General features: G+C 30.1%; 1 protein-coding gene across 1 annotated transcript; it reads left to right on the top strand.

Annotated features, from left to right (window-relative positions):
- Positions 1-7,515: 7,515 nt before the first annotated feature.
- Positions 7,516-14,228, top strand: LOC137825662 (uncharacterized). The gene is made up of 5 exons (XM_068631389.2): positions 7,516-7,982; positions 8,217-8,352; positions 10,087-10,224; positions 10,304-10,428; positions 13,809-14,228. Exons 1-5 carry the CDS (start codon positions 7,939-7,941, stop codon positions 13,966-13,968), a joined length of 603 nt encoding a protein of 200 aa, XP_068487490.1. The 5' UTR covers positions 7,516-7,938; the 3' UTR covers positions 13,969-14,228.
- The last annotated feature ends 943 nt before the right edge of the window (positions 14,229-15,171 follow it).

Genomic DNA, 15,171 nt, shown 5'->3' with positions numbered 1-15,171 from the left:
TTGCTAAGATAAAAAAAAAAAACCTCAAAGCTTAAAAAGAATGATCCTTCAACCCAAAAAACAGGAGCGTTGCTATCATTATGAATAAAAAGAGATTATGAGAAGAACACTAAAAGTGTTTCGTCAAACACCTAAGATAGAGAAAAAAAACCAAATCTTTGTATTTTTCGTCAAACACAATCCTCCCTAGTGATCAAATTCAATGATTTGTTGATCATTAAAACACCATACATTTAGACTTTAACCAGGAGTGGTTGTTTGAAAAAAAAAATACTCGAGGGAGTAACTAGGACTGGTAAGGTGCCCAAATAATACTCAATTAAGTCAGGAGTAGCTTGAGAAATACTACTCATGTAAGCCAGGAATGACTTAGGAAAGAATACTCCGTTAAACCAATAGTGACTTGGGAAAGAATACTTAGTTAAGTCAAGAGTGTCTTAGAAAATAATACTCAAAGGATTAGCCGGGAGTGACTACGATCCCAAAGAATACTATAATTTACTTTGCAACATTAGTTTGCCTATTTGAAATTTGCTTGTTGGTCAAGAAATGTATGTATTATGTTGTGACAAATGACCTAGTATAAATTTTGTGTGAATATTTTCTCTCTTTCTTATCTTCACTATATTGCATGTTATCGTTGTGGAGAGTTAGGATGAGAATTTATATTAAAAAAAAATTTATCAAAGTTTTTGGTTTAAAACTAAGTTTATAGTTTGCATATGTATTATATGGTCCAACACAAGAACTATAATTTGATAACTTGTTAAAGAGAAAAGAAAATATGCTAATTAAGTGATTCATTTGAGTTGTAAAATCCGCGTCTAGTGTGACATTTTAGACTAAAAGAGATAAGGATAAAATAAACTTTCAAATATGTATGTTTAAACGTAATTTTTGTGAGATGTTGAGGATACACCTTTTCTTCATCAGATGAAACTTGTTGAAAAATGTTTATGAAAATATATCTCCTTAAGTAAAAAAATTTCAACAAATCAATTTAGGCAAAAGGTGCATCAATGTAATCTATCTGACACAATTATCACAAACAGTTTAGTCAGAGTTTTTAGCTTATTGCGTATGATTTGCTACATTAACAAAAAAATTACAATCTAAATGTTTGATAATCTAAATCATCATCTAAATACTGTCATTTAGACAATGTTTGAGAATTTTTTTTAAAATTTAAATTAAATTACAATTCAACTATTTCTTCTAGTGATTTCCTTGTGTTTTACATTATGTATTTATAATGAAGAAGAATAAAGAGAATATGCTTTATAAGATCTTAAAGAATATATTTGGAAACAAAGACAACAAAGACGTTTGGAAAAATTTAAAAGATTATAGAATATTTTAGAAGATTCTGAAATATTCTAGAATCTTCTAGAAAAGACAAGACTAGATGTCCAAAATAGAAAGAAAGTATAAAGACACATGCATCAAATTAGCTAACTCATTATTAAAACAATTAAGCACATGGAGGCGCCTAACTACCTCCACATTTCACTCAAACACGTGTGAAAGTTGTAACTACTTAACGTGTCATTTTGAAGCATATGTGATGGTTGTAATTTCTGTCACATGTCTTCATCAAGGCTAAATGTTGAAGAACTTATAAAGGCACTTGAGTGTTTTTATTACTCTTTTTATTTCCATTTGTATAAAGTATACAAACTCAACTCTATAAATAGGAGTTCCTTCCTTGTATAATTTACACTTAATATTGGATACAAACAAGCTTTTGTGAGAATATTGTCTTAAGAGTATGGAACTCTTTCCTTAAGTTGTTATCTTAAAGTGATTCTTCTAGTGGAAAACCTCTATTGCACTTATCCTTGAAAATAGAAAGACCATAAAAGACATATAAGGTCAAGATCCATAGGTTGTCATGGAGAAGGAGATTGAATTTATAAAAAATAACACATATCAAAAACTTGTTGATCTATCTAGGAATCAGAAGGTGATAGGATGCATGTGGGCGTTCAAGAAAAAGGAGGGAATACCAACTCTCGAGAAATAGAGCTTCAAGACTAGATTAATAACAAAAATATTTCAAATGAACATATGAATGGATTAAATGGTTAAAGAGTCGCGTCTATATTAATAGAGATACTTGAAGAAAGTGGTTGAATGTTTTAAAATGTATGAGCATAGACCTATAGGTACAAATTAAACAACTAAATAAATAAATAAATGCAATGCATTTTACATTATGTTTTTTCTCTCTTGTGCATCTTATTAAATTAATGAAGATTAAGCAACTAAATAAATAAGAAATGTAATGTATTTTAGGTTATGGTTTGGATCAATTTTAACTTCCAGCCATAGTAGAACCGGACCATGCTAATTAAAAAAGATAAAATAAAACATACATTTTTACACATTTTTAAAACAGATAAAATTTATTTTTCACATTTTGTAATTTTTAAATTGTTTTAATACTCTAACTATATATATATGCGCATGTGTTTATTAGTAACATGGTAGTCCCGTGCATTCCACGAGTAAGGATAGGAAAAATTATATTTTTTAAAAATTAAAAAATGTTATTTTTCTGGATGAGAGTATTGTTTAGTTGATGCATTTGTTGTGGGAGGAGATTGATGAGGCTCCCAGACCCATAATAAATTATTTTTTTAGTATAATGTAGTGAAAGAAATGCAAGTGGATCCATAATTTAGGTAGAATCACGTGAAGAAAGTGCACTTTATGCACTTCATCATGGAGCATGAAGAACCATAATTGGTTAGTTGGTATAGTGGAAAAATTATTTAATTTACTTTATTTTAATCGGAATGGCACCATTCCACTATGGTTTACCAGACACAAGATATCTGGTCCCACCAATTATATATTTGAAGGGTAAAAGAGGAAAAAATGTGATGAAGTTGGAAAAACTCGCCGAGTGTTGCTCATGTATCGTAGGTACGATGAAGGAAAATGGGCACGTGTAGATTTTTGTGTGGAAAGTGGGAAGCTAAGGTTACGGAACATCTCTTTTTTGAAATTTTTAAGGTTACCAAATAAGGAATCCACTACCACACTGCCAAGAACCCTGCTATTTCTCTGCTTGTGTTTGTGAGTCTCGCTGACAATGGTGTTCGACACTTTTGGACCCTTATTTTAAACCTTTCTGTTTGCCAGATGAGAATCAAATAGAAGAAGTGAGAAATAGATAAAGGAAAAAAAAGTTAAATATATGATTTATTTAATTTCGGAAAAATTAAAAAATAATTATTTGATTAGTTTAGAGATAAAGAAAAAAATATATAATAAAAATGGAATTACTGGTTTAATTTTACAATACTGGCTTTTAACAAACTTTGAACTATCAAACGCTTGTTGTGTTGTGCTTGTTTGTTTCAAATGGAAGAAGCACTTAACGCAAGCATTTGTTATTTTTAAAACAAAAGGTGAAGCTGAATCTGCAATATTTGAATTAAACAAAATATGGCTAGTCTTAGAGAAGGGAGGTATTGCATCTATTGTTTTGTTTTTCCAGATGTAATATTATTTCAATATATTTAAAGTTAAAATATTAATGTTAATGTGAAAACAAAATGAAGTTTTCTTAATTCTCGATCTGGGATCTGGGAGTTTGTTTTGATATATCCAAAAGTTTCACCTTATTAAGGATTTAAGGTAAAAAACAGTCTATATGCATTTTTTCCTTCATTCATCAAGATGACTTATATGCATTTCTTTCTTAATTTATCAAGATGACTTTTAAGATAAAAAAATCTTAGTGGAATTTTAAGTTTTAAAACACACAATACCTCGGTAATTGATATTTAAATACTATTTTAATGAATTTGAGATTAGAACAATAATGCTGATTTTGATTTATTTTTAAAAATATAATAATTTATTTATTTCTATTAAATTGATGAAAAATGTTGAGAAGATAGTGACACAATAAGAATTATTAATTTTTTACTAATAACTACTTTAAAAGTAATAGGATAGTATTAAAATTATATTAAAAACAGTGGAAATAAAATAGGATATTAAACCTAAAAATGATTTTTTTTTCTTTTCTTCATGATTTAAAATAGGATTTTTTTGAAAAGAATATTAATTTAATGGAGTTAATATTGAACCTAACTCAATTATCCTAAAATAAGTTAACTCTTATTAACGAAACTAGATTGAACTATTTTTCAATGAAAAATACCAAAACGTGAACTATATATCCAATAACCAAACTGAATCAAATTTTGACTTATAAGATTAAAAAAAAACACAATGCACTTTAAGTTTCCCTTGCTCGTGTTTCTCACTTTGTTTGTCATTTCTATGGACTCCAAACTCAGCCTACGGATTGGTGAAAAGAAAACCTCATTTGAAAAATTATTAGACACAAAGAAAGCAAAGTTCTCAATCTAGTTCAATTTAGGTCGTTTTACCCATCCATGGCATGGAAAATAAATTTTAACTTGTGGAATTCATGCCAATTTTTTAAAATTGCTCATACAAATTTCAGTTGCACCAAAACTTATGCTTAATTTCACCCTCTTTCATTTGTTTCCTATTTTAATCATAGAGGTTAAAAGAAGCATACCCTGAGGTGAAAAGAATCATAAGATTAATAGAGTTTACGTTTGGTTCACTTCTAATGATTTTCTAAATAATTGTGATTAATCCAATCCAATGCAACTTAGATGGGATTATTTCAATGCTCCTAGTGTTTTACATATACTTTATAAGAAAAATAAATCAACTCTCTCTTTTTCATATTTATTTCTAAAAGGTGTATAAGATAAAAAAGAACTGAAATTAGATTTAGTCAAATTATTGCAAAATTTAACTTTTCAATATCTCTTGGCATATTATAATTTTAAAAAATATAAAATTCTAAAAATAAAACGCTTAATTAAATGTCATGTAGTTACTAAAAAAGAATAAAAAGTATGACAACAAATCTATTATTATAAGTAGTTTGATTTTGTTTGGATCATTTTTAAAAAACAAGTATTAAAACAAAATGTATCGGTTGAAAAAGATATACTAATTAAAAATATCGATCCATTGAAACAAACATGATTTAAATAAAGAAAACATCGATTTTGGGTTAATATTTTAACACTTAAAAAGGATGAAGATAATTTTTTTTTTTCAGAATGTTGAAACTTTTTGGTGTTCCTTCTTGGTGGCAAAACCATGTGAAGCATTTTGGATGTCCCAACCAATAAACGAGTTGAAGTAGTAGGAAAAGAAAAAAAAATGAAGCAATGGATATCCTTGGAGAATAATTAGGCGAAAATCAAGGGCATGGAAGCACGCCAAGGAAATAATTAAGCAGTGTAAGAGTGTATTCTATGCCCTAAAAGTTGTAAAAGTTAAAGATAGAGACAAGTGTCAATCATCAAATAAATGATACAAAGCACAGAGATTGAGAAGAGTGTGGGATGGGTCTCCTAAGCCACTATTTTAAGAAAAGTTTAAGGATGATGTCTCATATTCTAAAGTTGGTATCATGGGAAACTCCAAAACTTTAATATGAATATATAAGAATGCATTCTTCAAAAGTTTATCTCACTTGAGTAGATGGAAGTGCATTCTTCTTATATGAATTCAATTTTAAAGAATAAAAGAAAGTTTTAGAACACATTCTTTCAAATATTTTTTTATGTATTTTTACTTATTAGAATTGTGAAACAAAATGAAAAAAAATCAATAAATAATCCCATTACATACAATATTTTATCATTTAAAAAAATATAAACAATATAAAGAATAATATATAATATATAGTATGTGAAAAGATATATGTGTAACATTTCTTCTTGTTGATTACCATTATAAGGGTTCTTTTATTTTATTTTATACAATTGATTAGCCTTTTACTTCTCATTTTTTTTCTTTTATTCTAGTGTATATTATATGTATTTTTCAATTAGCGATTAACAGTTTTAAGATAAAAAAAAATGGTTTAAAGTTAAAATTTACTTAATTCATATTATCACAACAAGAAAATTATTAAATAACAACCAAATTTAAAAATAAAAAATAATTAATCATATATTGACTAAATTAGATACTATTTTAAAGAATTAAAAATTATTATTTTCTAAAATGGTTTCTATTATTGATTAAAAATTTATAAAATGGTTTTTAAATTTGTATTTAAATTAGTTACCAAGTTTTTAGCTACTAATATTTTAGATTTTAAAATAGTTTCTAAAAGACTAATTAAGACTAATATAAAATATATAATAGATTAATGTTTTTAATAGATTAATCTTTATAATATAATTTACTTTTATTAATAATTATATTTTGTAAATAAATACTTAAAACAAATATTAAAATAATAAATAAATATTAATATTTTATTTTAATAATATATTGAATTAAATTCCTTTATTTGATATTAAAATTTAAATTATTTTATTATCATTTTAAAATATAATTTTTTGTATATTAAAATTTATAATAATTTATTTATTTTTAAAAATATTTTTTTTTAATTTTGTTTACATTTAAAAAAATATTTTTTACATTATTTTTTTTTAATTTCTTTTTTATCAAATAAAAAAAATTAAAATTTCAATTACATCCATCACGTCACTCACAAACTTTCATAAAATTTCTTCTCACTTTTCTTATATTTTTGCTTAAAAGACACTCTCTCAAATCCATTTCACATCCAAACAATGCATAATTGAGAATGATGGGAGGAAGTTCAAAATGAAATGAAACTCACAAAAACTCCAATTTTTTTAAAAATAAATTGTACATTTAGAAATTTTAGAAGTATAGGAAGAAAAAGTCAACTACTAGTTAGAGTTAAAAAATATTTCACTACAAGAAATAATAATATTAGCCCCCAAAAAACTCACACAAAAAGTAAAAGGAGGACACTAAATAATACTTAGAGTGAGTTTAGTGTTCTATTAGAAGTTGACACTAATCCAAAAGTTGCTAATGAATTAGTGGGGACGGACACAATTTTTTTTTAATGATTTTAGTGTCTTTGTCCACACTATAATTAATATTTAATTTTGTGTCTCAATTGTATAAGATTTGAGGACACTAATAATGTCTCTCACTTTTCTTGTAGTACTTTTTTACTTACTGGACCCCATTTTTCTACATTGCACTCCAATAATTTTTCAAATTACTATTTTACATTTTTTTAAACTGATTTCCTGATTATCTTTTCTACAAATTTGTCAAAACACATTTTTTAAAATAAATTTATGAATACATTCTAGAATACGTTATGGAAAAAAGTTTATAAAACAAATTTTTCAAAATAAAATGAGTTTTTCAAAACCTTTTATAATGCATTTTCTAAAATGAGTTTTCCAAAACACATTAAATGTATAACAAATTTCGTGGAATATATATATTATCTTCTTAATGATTTTTTAGAATGAATTTTTCAGAACCCATTAAATGTGTTCTAGAAAGAGTTTTCTAGAACGAGATTTTTTTTACTCTTCTTCTTCTGCAACGGTGATGGTGCAACAATGGTCGCAGTTGTGGCGGCAACGATGGTGGGGTGCAGTGAGGGAGAAGCAGACAGGGCAATTCAGTCATTTTGTCCAATTGTGCAGGTTCAAAAGTTGGGGGTCCAAAAAGTAATAGTATGAAAATAGTAGCCCAAACGAAAGTGGCCCAATTTGACGAACATCGGTGGATGGATCACATGGGTGTTCCTCACATGAATGGCGCGTACGGTAAACAAAGAGCAATGCTGTATCCACCACGCCATTTATTTATGACTTAAAGTCTTCAATCATCGATTCGACCAAGGCTCCCAAAAAGTTATCCCAACCAAAAATCCATTCACCAGACATCGGAATCTAGGATCCACCAAACCTTGTTTAGCCAGAATCCGAAATTGTCCCAAACCTAATTCTCCCAATACTTGTATAATCCGAATCTCCATCTCTTTCTTCTTTCTCCAGATTGTTTCAGTCTTCGGCGATGGAAGCTGTTCCGGATCAAGACACCAGTGTATGCACTCACTGGTAATACGCCTCGAATTTTGTATAATGATTTTGGATAATGTAAAAGTTAGTTGTAGGTTCGGGTTCTTCGTTTTGAGAAAACAATAGCTTATTTTGTTTAAATGCTTTATATCAAATTGTAATAATAAATAAAATCGTGGGAAATTGGGATTATTTGTTTGGTAAATGGAAGCGTTGATTTATTTTTATGCATGATGTTTATTTCTTTATATTATATTAATGATATGGTTTCAGTGATCGGGCTGTCCCTGTTGCAAATATTGACTTGCATTATGCTCATTGCTCTCGGAAACTTGAAAAATGCAAAATTTGTGGTGATATGGTTCCTAGAAAAAACGAGGAGGATCATTATTTAAACACCCATGCACCGGTATGTGAAGTTCCATGTTATTTGCTTGTTTTCCTAGGTTCAATTGTGTGGAATGTATACGAAATTCATGGACTTGGAATCATTTTGTGTAATTGGAAATTGACAAGAGTAGAAAATTGGAAATGCTTTTATTTCAAAAATTGTCAATCTCATTTAGTGTATTTTGTTTCTACATCTTGCATAGATGAAAACACAGGCAGTGTGTTATAATCTTGTGGGAGAATATAATTAAAATGAAGTGAGGGTTCTTGGGTTTTGAAACACCGCAACATATGCATTGACACCTAAAGTTCTTGCAAGCTTCAGGAAGAAACAATTAGAACCCAAACCCCAAAACGGGTTCTCAGTAAAAGCTAACAAAAAACAGAAAAAAATATTAATGTTTATTGAATTACTATCTATAAAAGAATGAATCAAATGAGGTGATTGTTTTCATGGGTTTCCCCTTTCTTCAAGACTATAACAGAGCAAATGCTTAGTTCCCAAATGCTAACTGATCTGAATGCCTTTCCTTCTACAAGGCTATTCCAACTATAACAACTTACTAATTCTATAATCAGTCTCTAACCAATTCTGTAACTTCCTAAATTCTATTAGGAGGACATTAAGAACAAAGAAGAGCCGTCATAGTTTCTTGAGTAAGAAACATTCACAAGAAAACATCTAGAAGTCCTCTTACCAGAATAATCAGATGAAAGAATGCTCTTTATTGGTTGGAAAACATGGAATCATTGAAGGCATGCTAAGAAGATTTAACTGCAGGATATCTAATGGATATTTTTGATACTTCATCAACCATCCTAAAATTGAATTGGACTTAACCACACTGGTCAGTTAAAAATTAATTCATAAACACATGGATTGTTTGGATTTATGTATGATTTTCCTGGAAGGATGAACTGCTGGATATTTGATAATTTATTTGGATGCAGTTGGTAAAGAGAAGGTTTCATCAATGGGGATATAAAATTCTTAAAGTAGTTTTGTTCATGGTTTTTTATTTTCCGCTTATTTCAGAGATTATAACTTCATCCTCTCCTTTTTGTGGTTAATGAGGTGTCATGTAAAGAAGATAAAAATTTGCGGTAGCATGCAAAAGTATTTTATCAATTGATTGTATCATGGTTATTGTATGATACATGGTTGTGGATGCTTAAATCTATATTTTTTGCAAATCTTATTTGGTATGATGAGAGACTTTAATGAAAAAACCCATTATATCATTAAAGGAAGAAAATTGAAGAATAATGAAATCTGGAATACTAGCTCACTGGATGTGTTAGGGCTAACATCATCCTTGATAAACAATGAAATAGTCGGGTACCAACACTTGCATTTTCTAAACGCAACTGATACTAACGCCTTTAGATACTTCATTGATACATATGAATGAAGTATCCAAGCCTTTAAGAAAAAGCTATGAAAATCTAAACTGTATAATATGAGACATAGAAGCACGGATAAGATAGAAACATGGAAGGGTTGTCTGTCTATGAACCACAAATGGAGGTTGTATGTTATCCTCTGTATCTTCTTTATATTTTAAAAACAGTTCTATTGAAAATGTCAAATATGTATTTTATCTAATACATGTATCATATTTGTCCATCATAACTGGCTATATGTGTACCACCTCCCTGGAACCCAGGCTCCTTGGCAAACTGTAATAGTCTTAAAGTCAGATTTAAAATCCACTTTTATTTTAGTTCTAAACTAAGAGATGGATTGGTGCAGGTTTCTTGTTCATTATGCAGTGAGGCAATGGAGCGTGATATTTTAGATATCCATAAAGGTGAAAATTGCCCTCAAAGGATTGTCACTTGTGAGTTCTGTGAGTTTCCATTGCCAGCAATTGATCTGGCTGAGCATCAGGTAGGGTTTATAAAGAACTTTCAAGTTGAGAAGATGTCAAATACTTTTGCTCTATCAGTTTGATATTTGTACCTTTCAGGAAGTATGTGGGAATCGAACAGAACTTTGTCACCTTTGTAACAAATATGTTAGACTTCGTGAAAGATTCAGCCATGAAGCTCGGTGCACTGGCATCATCCAGGATAGTTCTGTGGGCTCTTCAAGGTTGGAAATTACATTATTTTTGTGAACACAATCTCTAATTAATCTCTAATTTTGTTCACAGTTGTAGGATTGTAGCTTATTTTTCATAGACCAAAATTCAGCAATCTCATTATAGTATGCATATTTATTTTTCACTATGCATTCATTTCTGCACTTTTTTATTTCCAGTCTTTACTTCTTATCATCCATTCCAAGTATTAAGGAATGGTTGTGTATCCCAATTGTCTTCTACTTGTGTCAAATTTTGTGCCACATGGGCAAGTATTAAGTGCGCGATTGCGCTGTTTGGCAGGACCCTGTTATTAGTAGAGTTAATGCTTGTGCAACTGTTCCATTTCAAGCTTCAACTTACACTGTAGGTTTGATTACTTCTATGCAGCAGACACAAAACCCAGTCTTGAGTCTTCATTCAACATGTTAAGTTGTAAGGAGTATTGGTCCTTGAAATGGTACCAACCAGTATCTCTATGATCAAGTGGTCATGAATTTTTTCCTTGCTACCCCATTCATGATTAAGTTGAACGTTAGATATAGGTAGAGTGGGCATTATTCATGTATAAAAGCCCAATGGAATCTTGCATGAATGGATGAGATGTAAAATCAATATGGAACCTCCCACCCAAGAGTTTAAGCTAAGTTAAGTTGGTCCAAAACATTTCATATAGATAGAAATTGAACCCCCTGACCTTGTGTTTGGATAGGGTATTCCAATTACAAGTCCTTGTAGACATCGATAAAGAATAACCACTACATATTGATTGACATCCACCAAAAAGTAACTATCGACTTTGGTTGAGAAAACCTTGATTGATGATGTCTATTGAGAAGTAGCCCTGCCCTACATGAAAATAATCCTAACAATGACAATCGAAAAATAATCCTTATCATGTCCACTAAAACACTTTGACTTACATCAGCCGAAACATAGTTTCATCAGCATCAAACAAAAACCTGACTAACATTAACTGAAAAATAGCTTAGCCAATGTTGGTCTAGGTAACCCTAATTAATGTTGGTTGAGAAATAACCTTGTCCTACTTTTTGATCATTGTTGGTTGAAAAACAGCCCTGACTAACACTAAAATAATCTTACTTGATGCCAACCAAAATCCTCATGTTTGACCTCAAGCAAAAAATCGATGTTGATGTTGATGAAGAAAATACCATTGACCTATATCAACACAAAAAAAAAAAACTTAGTGATGTCAATCGAATAATAAGGGTTTGACTTTAACATGAAAGAAACTTTGCCAACATCAGTCTAAAAACGATGTCAAGTTGACAACGCTTGGACCTCAATAATGGCGACACACCCTTACCAAGGTCATGGGACGATGCCACAACCTCAGAGGTGAAGACAACCTCGACCGAGCCGACAACATCTTGACCTAAATCTGCTTGAAGTTATCTTGATCGAGGCTTAGACGAAAAAGGAATATAAAGAGAAGAGACAAAAATTTGATAAAAAAGAGAGTATAAAGAACTATTAATTTTAATGTGATATTTGAAATTCTCTATTTTAAGTATTCATATTATTCTCATAAATTCCCAAATTTCAATTATTTTAAAATATTTTATCCAAAAAAAATATTTTAAATTCTCTATAAAAGTGAATTATTCCCTTAAAGCTCTGTATCCAAATATACTATTATTAAATATAAAATCGTTCTTGTGCTTTCACCGAATAACATAAATGTCTGTGAATGTTGGTTCATGACATGGCAAACTAGCTCATGAGATTTTGGGCTAAAAACAATCAAGTTCCAGTGCATATCCTGTCATGAACCATCCCTCAGAGGCACTGTCATGCATACTATCAGACTTCCTTCCATGCTATGCCATCTGTCCCATTTTGCCCACCACACGTCTTCTTGTCCTGTTCTAGGTGTTTGAGTTCTTATTTAGCCTGTGGAAGTACTTGGTTCTTTGTGGTCATGTTATTGTCATTTTTATGTCCGGCATCTCTCTCAATCTACTTGTTATCAAACAGCCTTCCCCTTTTGGGCTCTTGGTACAAAGTAGTCGGATCTCATGAACTTGCATTGAACTGGTCATGTGTGATCTCTCTGAAACATAAAAAAAAGGCCTTATCTCTTTTGCTTTCTTTGGCATTCCCATCATAGGGTATATAACCGATAGAACTATGCTGTCCAGAAGTTTATCATCTTCACCCTACTCTTTTAAAATGCCTTAAATTTTAGCACAAGGTAAGGTGGTGCTATACATTGCCCATGCTCTTAGCTATAGAAAAATCATGCACGAGGATATGAAATCATTCTGGTGCTTTCGCCAAACAGTTAAAGCTTTTCTGGAGAGTTGGTTCTTGAAAAGTACAATACTCTTGTTGCTTTTGCTTGTTGCACAATAAGATTATTTAGTCAGGATTTTATGTTAAATTATTTCACTATTTGCATTATTCTCTCGGCTCCTTTACTTAGGAGGGGGCTTTTAGCTGTAAGCCTGAGCTACATAATGATATATTACAATCTGCAGATATTCACTTTGTCAATTTTCATTGCATATTAGCAGCAATTATCATAATTTCCCCATTAATATTTGTTAGTATAAATATTCTGTTGCTGCTGTTGTAACTATATTAGTTTAGACTAGTGCAAAAGAGGAACTATGTGACACTATATTTTCTAAAAGTATAAAAGAAAACAATAATGGTCGTTACATAATAAATAGTTGGTAGTTTGTGATGTGTTGTGGCTATTAGAAGATGTAAATGATTTAGAAAATGTAAATAAGATTTAGGGAGAAAAATATTAGTGGTAGTTGTAGGGGTAAACTAAGATATACAAAATGTGTACACCAAAACGACCTATCCCCTTTTTAAATATAGTTATAGATGAGTGCTAAGATGTATATTTACATAGTTTAAGTGTGGTCTTGGTCCCTAATAAAAAAACTTAACTTTTTCATCCATAATGATGAATTTTTTATTTTGTTTTTGGTAGCAAAAGAGCTATGTAACTTTTAACAAAATCCGGTTATTTATAGAGACTAAAACCATATTTAGGTCATTTATAGGGGAGTAGCAAAAATCCATCAAAAACACACTGTTCTAACACGGTCCACATTCCCAAGTAACAGTGGATAAAATATTCTACTATTGGGACAAAGTAGATAGCATAAATACGTATTTAAGTCATTTACAAGTCAATTACATGAGAGTACATCAACATTTGAAGTTGATTTCATTATTTTAATAAATGTTTCAAGAAGTGTTTGTGTTGGAGTTAAATTTCTTATGTAAGAATCATGATACGCCACCCTCTCTGCATATCGTTGATGTAATGATTTATTTCTATCCTTTTTCATGCTTCACAAGATGTGTCTTGCTTACAATTAATCCATTTCTTATGTCTTGTATGAAGGAATGTGAGGGAAGCTGAGGGAGAGCAAGGTGCTAGAAGAAGGCCACAGAATGACTTTTCAACTAAACGCCTTATTTTCACTATAGCCATCACTGGTATTGCTGTCATACTGGGATCTTTTTTTCTACAGAGGAAGGTAGAGCCCAGTGATGTGCATTAGCAACAAAGCAAAAACCTTTTAGGATCCTGCATTTTCTGTACAATTCGTTCCCCTGCATCAGAAGCCGTATGATATGTACTTTTGCTAATGTAGTAGAAGTGGAGAACACATCGGCATTGTCATTATATAAAAATTTAGTTATATGCTTCATTTTGTTGAAAATATTTCAATATTTCAGGAGATTTTCTGTTCCTTTTTATCCATTCTGATGGTAATATCTAGAAATGGAACGCACTGCTAAGAATTCTGTTAAATTAAAAGACTCTTGACCATGTGTTTTTTTTTGTACCGCAATCGTTAAAGCATGATAAAAGGTCAATTATCATCTCTCGTTCTCTCTGACTACTATATAACAAGGACGCAAAAAATGGCTGTTCATTTACATTCGGAGGCTCTCCTTTGACATAGTCAGAGAAAGAAATATACTACAGAAGATGATAATCTGATGTTCAAAATATATCTTGCTTTGTTTTGTCACTTACCTTTCTTTTATATTACTGCATTATTAGTGTTTAAGTTGGATAAGTCTTATTTGTGAAATGAATAGTAGTCGTTTTTTATAGGTTTGTATATGACTCAATTGGGTTCTTGATTATTTAATTCATTTACATGTTAGCAAGATGTTAGTAATAGTAAAATGATTGCATATATGACAGGTATTTGGTAGTTATCTTTCTCCTGTTGTAACATGTGGTTTTTTAGTTTGTTTAGTAAAAAAATAAATTTATTATTTTATTATTTTAAAATTAAAAGTGGTTGATTTCATTGATTGGACAATTTGATATAAAAAAAAATGGACGCGTTTGAGAGAATCATTGTTGAAAAATAATATTTTAAAGAAATTTGTTGGAAGAAATTTATTTTGTGGAAGAATGCAAATTGGTTTCCTTTTGAAGGTTGGTGGAATTCATTCTTGTCTTTCTCCCATGTAAATGTTTATTGGATGGTTGGTTTCGTTGAATGTTGTTGATAACTATTTGTGAGAGACATTGTTTAAAATTTATTCTTTTTTTTTTCTCTGTTCATTGCATAGCAAAAGATTGAAGCTTTATACTGTCAGGAACGACATTAGAATCAAACAAGCAACTAAGAAGTGGTTTGTTGATAAGATATCAGTTAAAGATTCCCCTATTCTAACTGGTACTAAGGTTTTTTATTACCTTAGAAGAGAATTTATTTGCTTTTGTCGAAGAATAAAAGGAT

Source organism: Phaseolus vulgaris, chromosome 8, assembly GCF_051622355.1.
Source record: "Phaseolus vulgaris cultivar YP4 chromosome 8, ASM5162235v1, whole genome shotgun sequence".
Lineage (NCBI taxonomy): Eukaryota > Viridiplantae > Streptophyta > Magnoliopsida > Fabales > Fabaceae > Phaseolus > Phaseolus vulgaris.
The sequence above is the reverse complement of the archived record's forward strand: the minus strand, read 5'-3'. Positions and strand labels throughout refer to the sequence as shown.